The sequence below is a fragment of the Blastomyces gilchristii genome (genome assembly GCF_000003855.2).
Source record: "Blastomyces gilchristii SLH14081 genomic scaffold supercont1.8, whole genome shotgun sequence".
In the NCBI taxonomy this organism is placed as follows: Eukaryota; Fungi; Ascomycota; class Eurotiomycetes; order Onygenales; family Ajellomycetaceae; genus Blastomyces; species Blastomyces gilchristii.
The window spans coordinates 1,475,966-1,486,276 of NW_003101675.1; the positions used below are offsets into that span (position 1 = coordinate 1,475,966).

General features: G+C 35.3%; 2 protein-coding genes across 3 annotated transcripts; both read left to right on the plus strand.

The window, feature by feature from the left end:
* Nucleotides 1–1,005: 1,005 nt before the first annotated feature.
* Nucleotides 1,006–1,467, plus strand: BDBG_17094 (uncharacterized protein; the record flags this gene model as incomplete). The annotated part of the gene is made up of 2 exons (XM_031724887.1): nt 1,006–1,038; nt 1,165–1,467. The coding sequence occupies 2 exons, from the start codon at nt 1,006–1,008 to the stop codon at nt 1,465–1,467; spliced, it is 336 nt and encodes a 111-aa protein (XP_031578406.1).
* A 4,817-nt stretch (nt 1,468–6,284) lies between these two features.
* On the plus strand, nt 6,285–9,499 carry BDBG_04911. 2 transcript variants are annotated; one of them, XM_031721897.1, is made up of 5 exons: nt 6,285–6,932; nt 7,070–7,300; nt 7,424–8,223; nt 8,352–8,719; nt 9,256–9,499. In XM_031721897.1, the coding sequence occupies exons 1-4, from the start codon at nt 6,787–6,789 to the stop codon at nt 8,597–8,599; spliced, it is 1,425 nt and encodes a 474-aa protein (XP_031578408.1). In that variant the 5' UTR covers nt 6,285–6,786; the 3' UTR covers nt 8,600–8,719; nt 9,256–9,499. The 2 variants fall into 2 exon arrangements, with proteins under 2 accessions (XP_031578408.1, XP_031578407.1); XM_031721896.1 differs by having other exon boundaries at nt 6,333–6,932; nt 8,892–9,499.
* Nucleotides 9,500–10,311: the final 812 nt, after the last annotated feature.

Here is a 10,311-nt window from a genome sequence, read left to right on the forward strand (position 1 = left end):
TGCATGCTGGGGCTGTGTTGGTCATTATGACCTGGCATAGTACTCACTTTTCACAAGCCATGTTTTATTTAAGGGGGGAAGAGAAAGATGCAACTATTGTTTTATTAAAAGAGAGATGAATAATTAGTATTATTGAATTAATTTGATTCATCTGTATTTAAAATTTGATTAGTTTATACTCTTCAATTTGAGGATTTCTGTGAGTGTTTTAATAGTTTTCATATCAGCTTGAACTTAGTGATGAGTTGAAGAAGAAGAGAAAAGAGAGAAGAAAGAAATGAGAATAACTTATCTTTATAATATGAAAACAGAGAATCACTGTAATTATTCTTCATAGTAACAAAGATCTGTTTTCTGCATGTATCTCTGATATAGATTATATGATAAATGCATATAAAGAATATCAATAGTGCATGCATTGAATGAAGATAATGTTGCTATGCAACACTGTAGCTGTTTCTGTACATCTCTGAAAGCTGTTAATAGTTTCTTTGTCTCTTTATATTTGATAAGTCAATAATATATTTCAATGCACTCTTTCTTTCATTATCATCATCATCATCATCATCATCATCATCATCATCATTATCATCATCATTATCATCATCATCATCATCATCATCATCATTATTATTATATCATTGCCTGCCTTCACCTCTCTCTCAACACTTATTAAAATCAATCATGTTATTCCTCTTCAAATATTCTGCAGTTCTGTGAATCATCAAGGCGCGTGAGCACTGTCACAGATTGAAGGAAGAGAAGAAGAAGATGTTTAAGCACAGAGAGACAGATCATAAGACATGTTATAATGCCTTGAAGAGACTCTGCAAGAGAGTAGAATGATAACAATTTTAAGTAATACTTCTGATAGATTTAGACTGAACTAAGTATAGGAATAATATGAATAGCACCGCCTGTGAGAGATTGAAAAAGAAGACAGTGAAGAGTCTCATACAGCAGTGATGAGACCAGGAGAAGTTCTGAGAATGATTTGAGACTAAGATGAAGAGAGAGAGGGAGAAGAAGAGTATTACTGTAAATAAGTGATGATAGAAGAAGATTGAGAAGATATTGAAGCAGAAGACAAAGAAGTCAAAACTGATAAGTTTTTTATTAAGAGATAATGATTTTTGATAACACTTCTGTTCTCTAATTGATTAGCAGGAGCTGACAGAGGAGAAGGGGATTGAGGCCTTGTTCAGGTCTCAAATGCACTCCATGATCCAGGACATTGAGAAGGCAGCTCTGCTCTCTGAGCATGTCAATCTGCTTACTGCTGAGGTGGAACCTGAGACAGCAGACCAGGAAATGCGGGATTTTGAGATGCAGGTTGACCTGGCTGAGAGGGAGCAGCAGGAACCCTTCTCTGAGAAGACAGTGAAGAGAGATTTTAAGATGATTATCATCTCAGATAAGAAGAAGGAGAAGGAGGAGAAGAAGAAGAAGAAGAAGAATGAGAAGTGAATTATGAAGAATGATAAGAAGAATGAGAAAGAGAAGAAGTAGATTTTTTTCTTTTTATATTAGTTAGTTATAAGTTTAAGTTTTTAATTATTAATAATTAAAATTGATTTTGAGTTTTCAAAAATTATTGTACAAGTTGTAATCAAGTCAGGAATGATATATATATATATATATATTTAACTATCATGATTCACAAATCACTATAATGTATAAGTATCAACATTTTTTCAACATTGATATTCACAATATTAATATATTTTTAATGATATTATCTGATAATACAATTTAATAACACTCTCTTTCATAATATTAATATATTTCAAGAAATATGACAGAGATTAATCAAGATTATTTATTTACTTTTATACATCAATGATATTCAATCTGAGTTAGTACTAAAATTATAACTAAGCTAAGAAACAAGATTATTTTCTCTTATATTAATTCTTCTTACACACATCAGTGATCAGTTATTGAAAATAAATTGTCATCTTTCTCAAATTATTATCATATCTTCTGAATTCACTTCTTTCACTTTATTTACTTCTATTGAAGATTCACAAACTCTTCAAGAAATCACTGTGAATCACAAAGTCTATATTATTTACAATTCAACACAGAATACTCTCTTTCAATCATGATGAATAATCACTTCATTCTTCATATCTGATTTCAGGTCACAAAATTTATGAAAAACTTAATATAAACATTGAGATGAACTATGAAATAATTATTAACAGATTGTATTGCAGATTACTGAAGAGTCATCTCTTTGCTGCAATCACTGCAACTTTATTCAGAAACATTCATCATAAACTGATCATAACTCTGAAGCAATTTTCTGACATCTGAAGTCATCAGAATGCAGATAACAAAAGAAAAATAATCAGAAAATTACTACTGAGCTGATAAGTTACTCTATCAGATAACAATTTTTGATAACACTAACTTTCTAATTTAAAGAAAATCATGTGAAAACAACTCTGTATTAGTACTCTGATTTCATAACTCTCATCTAATAACTTCTGTGAATAATTATTTTGCATATATATATCTCTGAATCTTTCTCTTTAATCAATTGAAAACTCTGAATTCTGAACACTTCTTCAAATGCTTAATTCAAATCTTCATATTCTACATCAATTCTGTCTTCAGTCCAATCTCAAGATATACTACAAAGTCAATATACAATATCTAGAATCAGAGTTGAAGAATTATTGAAGAGTATCTCTCACAGTGAATGCATGAACTAGTATAAACAATCTTACATTTATAAGAGTTACATGTTATTATATTGATGAGAACTGAACTTATTAAGAGACATTAATTGAATTTGAATCATTGATCAGTAGTCATACTGAGAATTATATAGTAGAGATATTAATGACTGTGATTAAAAATAACTATTAAGATATTAGTCTCAGTCTTCTTACAATTACAACTGATAATGCTGTGAATAACTACACTATGATGAAGAGCTTGAAGCAAAAATTGACTTTGCATTTCTGAAATAATAAACAAGGTCATATTCTCTGTATTACTCATGTGGTTCAACTTGTGATACAAACACTGATAAAGAATCTTAACATTGAGATGAAGAATAATGAGATGACTGATTCTTAGAATGAGAATGAGATGAAAGTGATTACTCAAGTAACTTTTACATTCACTTTACAAAAGATAATGTTTTTTGACAATACTTTTTAATATTGCTTTTTAATAACACTTTTTAGTAACACTACTGTTAATTTTGAATAGATTAGCTAATAATTTAAATATCATAGATTTAAAACATTGTTAATGTGATTTATACCTCTTCTAAACAATAACAACAATTTCATGATATTTAATAAATAAACAAATCAGTCACATCACTGAATATGATACAGAATATTAGAATATGATAAAGTTCAATATATAAGATGACTGTTCAGACTCTTCAATTGTATCAGATAATTGATTATTGAGTGTAACACTCTGATTGAGAAAAGATTCAGATATTGAAACTTTCTAATATGAAGTAAACTCAGTTGAAATATGTGATTGATTTACTGTTTCAGTTTTATAAGATAATAAAGACAGTCTCAATCACTCATACATCAATGCTGCAGTCAGTCTAGTGAGTGTATAACAGTTTATTTACTCATCTTGAGAAGCAGTTGAATCACTCAAAAAGAAATTCAGTCTGAGATAATGCTATAGCACAGGCTATTGTTACTGTAAGAGATAAACTGGCATATTACTACAGTAAAATAGAATAATCTTTTACAGAGTACTATGCTGTAGTAGCTCTACTAGATCTCTCTTATTGAGTTAATATCTACACTTCTCAAGATTGAACAGAGGAGGAATAAGACTCATATGTTAAATTAGCCTGAGACTACTATAATGCTAACTATCAGAGATTTGAATAAGCAGATGTTTGAGATGTGAAGATAGTGAAATACAATTCTCTAGTAAGTAATAATCTTTGATAACACTTCATATCACATAGAACTATAATACTCACTTTGAAACAGAACTTACATACATTGATTGCAACTGAAAATCAGATAAAACTACATGCTTATAAAACTGAATTTGACTGCTATTTTCAAGATAATCTGATGAATTTACACATCAAATCAATTCTAGAGTTATAAAAAATTATTGAGAGTATATATTCAACTGTTGCACTGATGACATGTGATATTCTGACAATTTCATTGACAGAGATGAGAATGAAGTGAAAGTTCAACTCAAGTTGAGATATTTATCACTATCATCAGAGACAATTATAAGAAGAAATAATCAAGAAACTCATGATTGTAAAACATGAAATTATCAGACAGTTTAATACCTCTGATCACAGTATATCAGAGAAGTGTAGTTTTCATGAGAAAGTGAAGAATAAACTTGCACAAGAATGTATTTAGTTGTTTCATGAGCATTATCAATAATCATTACCAAATTCTGATTATATAAGTAATCACTGAATGAACTGAATGAGACTGATTTTGATCTTCAGTCTCAGTCTTATTCTGATTTTGAAAGAATGATCATCTTTCACAGTTTATCCTGGAAAATTACTCTCATTTCACTGTTCTTGAATTAAATCTGGTCATTTTTCACATCATTTCTCTCAGAAATGGTCCATTTTCAGATTTTTTTGAGGCTTGGTCCTGGTGGGACTCACGCCAAGAAATGTATGGAACCAGACCAAATGGGACCAAATGTGAAATTCATGGTCCCGCCGGCCAGTCTAATAATAATACAGCTAGACTGATCACTGAGATTATGAATTTCATGTTAAGTTTCATTTAATCTGATCTCATACATTTCTTGATATGAATTCTGCTAAGACTAGTTATTAAATAAACATATAAAGTGACTATATATCAGATCTTAAAATGAAATCATGACTTGAAAAAAATAAGAAAGTGATTTCATTTGATTTCATTTAGTTTCATTCTTGATATAAAGTTACTATTTTTAGATATTTTAAGGTTTTTTTTAGACTATTTTTAATTTGTTAAAAAGTAACACTTTTTGATAATACTTAAATGAGATTTAAAGTTATTTAAAGCAATAAAAATAATTTAAAGTAAGAAGTGAAAATCATGATTTCATTTAACAAATATAACAAGAGTAGACAGTAGACTGACTGTGTAATCATGTCTGAAATCAGGATCAGAATATTTGATGATTTTATTATCAATTCAACTGATTTCATTACACAGTTTTAATATTAAATAGTAGTTTCATACTGTTTCAGTGAGACTTACTGTCTACTCTTATCACATTTTTTAAATGAGATCATGATTTTCACTTCTCAATTTAAATTATTTTTATTGCTTTAAATGACTTTAAATTTTATTTGAGTGTTATCAAAAAGTATTACTTTTTAAAAAATTAAAAATAGTCTAATAAAAACCTTAAAATGTCTAAAAATAATAACTTTATACCAAGAATGAGACTAAATGAGACTAAATGAAATCACTTTCTTACTTTTTCTAAGTCATGATCTCATTTTAAGATCTGATATATAGTCACTTTGCATGTTTTTTTAATGATTAGTCCCAGCGGGATTCACATCAAGAAAGGTATGAGATCAGACCAAATGAAATCAAACGTGAAATTCATGATCCTGGCGGCCAGTCTAGCAGACAGTAAGTCTCACTGAGACAGTATGAGACTACTATCTAATGTTAAAACTGTGTAATGGGATCAGTCGAATTGGTAATGGGACTATCAAAAAATCTGGTCCTGGTCTCAGACACGGTCACACGGTCAGTCTAGATACAGCAGATCAATGAATTTTGCATGTATTTCTTGATTTTTACAGTTATTGTCATACGGACGCCTTCCCTAATGAGGAAATCAGGGTCCAATTGATGTAATTAATTATTATTGCATTTTTGAAAGATTTGAGGATGGGGGAGGCCCCGGGTGGCGGCTTATAGGCCACAGTGTAGCAAGGGGGGGTGTTGGTGATTACTACACCTACCCTAGTCACGTGCCACCCCAACCTATCCATTTAGTGTAACATGCGTAGATAGATTACACCACACAACACAAGAACGTTATCCTCCAAGATTAGCGAGGTCAAGTTTTCTGTATACACGTTATTAGTTCTCCTTCTCAAGAATCAGTAATATCATGTAATCAAGCCCTAACAGCAGCCAAGACAGTTCCTATACCAAAAGAGGGCAAATGCATTCTTTAGTTACACCTCGGTACTTTTTGACCCCGGATTTGCGGGCAAACCCATTCTTCTTCTAGGAAAAGCTTTGGAACACGTTTCGGTAATACGGGCACCCAGCACTCGTAATTAATAGGAGAAATCCAATCCCAGGCTCTTTGTCTGCTATCAAAACAGTGAATTATCTCTATGTAACATTGTATGTGCTGTATGTACTCTTTTACTCATAACTCCATGCTCAGAATTGTACTGCGTAATAAAGCAAGTTCGTATTCGTATTCAGCGGCAGGTGGTTCTATCTATTATTATTACCAGGACCATTAACTACATACCAATACATACTCCCCTATTCTACTCTGTATGATTATTCCTGAGCATTATCGTTTCTACACAGCAGAGGCTCTCGCAACTCCCCGTCGCTTCGCTTGTGCTCGCGCCTATATAGTCAAAGCCATGTCCTCTCTTCGCGCACAGCTCCCATCGCCACCACACTTACCCATATACTAAGGAGATAAAGAGATAACTACCATTCGATCCTCTCCAATCTATCGGGTACCTAGGTATCTACAGCAGGGAACCCGCTCGCCACTTTAGTCGATATATAACGAGCATCGACCAAAGCGTCCACCTGGTTCAACATGTCGACCATCGACCTCCCGCAGTTTGTTCCCACCCCTGTGGAGGAGATCCCTAACAAGGTCAAGGGAGTCCGCAATACTTTCTTCCTACACAAGACTCGCCCTATCGAGTTCCGGATTCAACAGCTGCGAAAGCTATATTGGGCGTGAGTGTCTAATTTTTATTTTGACCCCACTTATTTTAATTTTTAATTTTTCTTTCTTCCCCAAATAAATTTTGTTGTCAACTTTAATATCTATCCGTGTCAAGCTAATTCGTTTCCATCAATTGAATCGACGACAGGCTGAAAGATCGTGAAGATCAAGTCGCGGAGGCACTTCGTCTGGATTTGGGGAAGCCAAAATATGAAGCCTACGTATCAGAAATCGGAATGGTGGAGAATGACATCGTCTTCGTTCAGAAGAACGTGGCCAAATGGGCCAAAGATGAGAAAGCGCAGGATGTCGACTTGCCCTTCACGTTGATGAAGCCGACAATCAGAAAGGACCCCTTGGGTTGCGTTCTTGTAATCGGGTAAGCTGCGTACGGAAGAAAAAAAACATACATCTCCCCACCCCCCGCCTCCGCTAAAGACATACGTTCGGCGTGTGAACTAATAAAATGGAACGTCCCCTAACTTTTTTCCTTTTTATACAGAGCCTTTAATGTTCCATTTGGCCTGACACTTGGTCCATTAATTGGTGCCATCGCGGCAGGAAATACCGTCGTGGTTAAACCCAGCGAAACATCCCCCAACTGCGCCGCTGTCCTGGGAGAAATCATTACAGCTGCGTTCGATCCAGATGTTGTCACTGTCATCCAAGGAGGCGTTCCGGAAACCCAGGCTCTTCTAAGCGAACGTTGGGATAAAATCTGCTTCACTGGCAGCGCAACCGTGGGTCGCATTGTTGCCAAAGCGGCCGCTCCCAACTTGACCCCAGTTCTCCTTGAGCTTGGTGGCCGCAACCCAGCATTCATCACCAAGAAAGCTAACTTGAGACTGGCTGCAAGGCGGCTATTATGGGGTAAAACTTTCAACGCTGGTCAAATTTGCCTGTCGCAAAACTACATACTTGTCGATAAAGAGGTGGTGTCACAGCTGGTGACGGAGTTTGGCAAGGCGTGGAAGGAATACTACCCAGATGGCGTGAAGGCGTCCCCTGACTACTGCCGTATCGTTAGTGATGCCGCTTTCCGCCGGGTTAAAGGCATGATTGATAGCACAAATGGCAAGATTCTGCTCGGAGGCACAATGGATGAGAAAGAGCGGTTTATCGAGCCGACTTTGGTCCAGGTCGACTCTGCGGACGATCCTCTTGTTCGCCAGGAGACCTTCGGTCCAATTATTACGCTTTTGCCTGTGAACAATCTCGATGAAGCGATCAGAATCGCGAATGACGTTGATAGCACTCCGTTGGCTATTTACCCATTTGGAACGAAGCAGGAGGTCGAAAAGGGTACGTTCTTTTTATATTCACTACCAACCCCCCACCGTCCTCCTCCCCAAAAAGACCCTTGTTCTTTCGCTTTATATCCCCGAATTTCTAAAATCATAATTAAGACTAATATAAAATTCCTCCCGTAGTCCTATCCGCCGTTCGCTCCGGAGGCGCAACCATCAACGATTCCTTCATGCACGCTAGCATCCCAACCTTACGTTCGGCGGTGTCGGTGAGAGTGGAACCGGCTGCTACCACGGGCGAAGCAGCTTCGACTCCTTTGTGCACCGACGGTCGATCGCCGCCACACCAGGCTGGGTCGAGCGCGTCCTCTCTGTTCGATACCCACCATACGCTGGCAAGTTGCAGAAGACGCTCAAGTCCAACGCCGTAGCGCCCAATTTCGATCGGAATGGGAAGACGACGACGGGCCTTTTGGGCTGGATTGTTTGGTTTGTTACGTTTGGCGGGGCTAATAAGTCTGGGGCGAGTCGTGCGGCTGTTGCGGCTATTGGTTAGTGAAATTCTCCTTATCTTTTCCACTATCTTCTTCGAAGTTCATTTGCTCCTTTTTTTTAACTTTTTGTTTTCTATTTTGTCATTTTCTATACCCCATTCACAATTCGACTTCAACTTATCCGAACTCTTGCCATATATATGCCAACCTGTTACGTTTTTCGAACTAGACTCGAAGCCAAAGAACTCCACTTAAATAAGCCCCCATCCCTCTCACGATGTTTATCATCACCCATATTCCTGTTCCCCTTGGTCCCCTTTCTGTACCGGTTCATTTCCGACCATTCCCTTTAATACTCTTCTTGTACATCACCTACTACATCATGTACATCCCAGTCTCTTTGCCCTATATATTTTTTTCTCTCTTATTTGTTGAAACCTCGATACCCAATATTTCACCCAGCACAAGAAGCCCCAAGAGCAAAAAAAACACAATACTCGCTCTTATCTTTCCTTAAACTATCTCCTCTTTACCATCACCAATGAATATCCCCCTTCACTAACAAAAATAATTTTCATGAAAAAAATATCTAGCCGCCATCGCTATCAACTACTACATCAAGCGCGGAGCCAACCTCTGAAACCAGAAGCAGAAAAACTGTTTTAGCGATATAAAACAGTATCATTATAGTATACAAGAACAATTTCACCAGCTTCTCCCGATTCATAATGCTGCGACCGTTTTCTACTTTTACCATGTTAAAATACATTACTCTTGTACATGTACGTGTACATCTTATGGAAATCGTTTCTTTTCTTTCTTTCTTTCTTTCTTTTTCACATGCACTGTTAAATCAGTTAGCAACTGTTATTATACAATAAAGATAATTTCTAATCTGATGATCTTGAGAGCATCAGAACTATGCTTTTAAAGAGAAGAATATTATCATATCTCTGATTATGTCAAGACTCTGTTACAGCTTCACACAGTTTATCACTTCTCTGTGAATAATTTCATTCATTCTGTAGGTCATTCAAACCAGTTTTCAATCACTCTATGATATTACTCAGATACAATATAAGAGAATTTGATTGATAACTATAAGAATCTCACTTCTATACAAGGTCAGCAGATTGCTTCTTTCATAGCAGTGAGATATCACTGAGATATCACTCTGACTATTCTCACTTATAGAATAGAAGAAGAATATTTACTCATTATCTATATAGAATAACTAGATGCTGACTCTCTATCAAAGAAGTCAGTGATTCATTTTCTTCTACTGAGAATATATACAAGAGTTACTGCAATTCTTATACAATCTTCTTAGCATACTAAGTACTACATCTATGATATTCTTGCAATAACTCTGTAGCTTATGAGCTCACTATTTAATCAAGATAATTAAGTCTACTTATACAGCTTCTCTAGATAACTACCTATATAATATCACTGATTAGTAACCGCTTCGGTTCCGTCATGTTACACTTACTCTTTGACTACTCGGATTCTGATTGAGCAGGTCTCTTGAATGATGATAGAAAATCAATATTCAGTTATATATTTAAGTTTATAAGCAGTCTGATTTCATGATATTCAGTAAAGCAGTCTTGCATATCTCTAAGTTCTAATAAGACTAAATATATGAC

Excerpts from the sequence above, each read along its gene's own strand:
- BDBG_04911 (XM_031721897.1), top strand. The coding sequence starts at position 6,787 with ATGTCGACCATCGACCTCCCGCAGTTTGTTCCCACCCCTGTGGAGGAG. Across the intron at positions 7,301-7,423 it reads GGTTGCGTTCTTGTAATCGG|AGCCTTTAATGTTCCATTTG; the intron begins GTAAGCTGCGTA and ends CTTTTTATACAG. Across the intron at positions 8,224-8,351 it reads GAAGCAGGAGGTCGAAAAGG|TCCTATCCGCCGTTCGCTCC; the intron begins GTACGTTCTTTT and ends TTCCTCCCGTAG.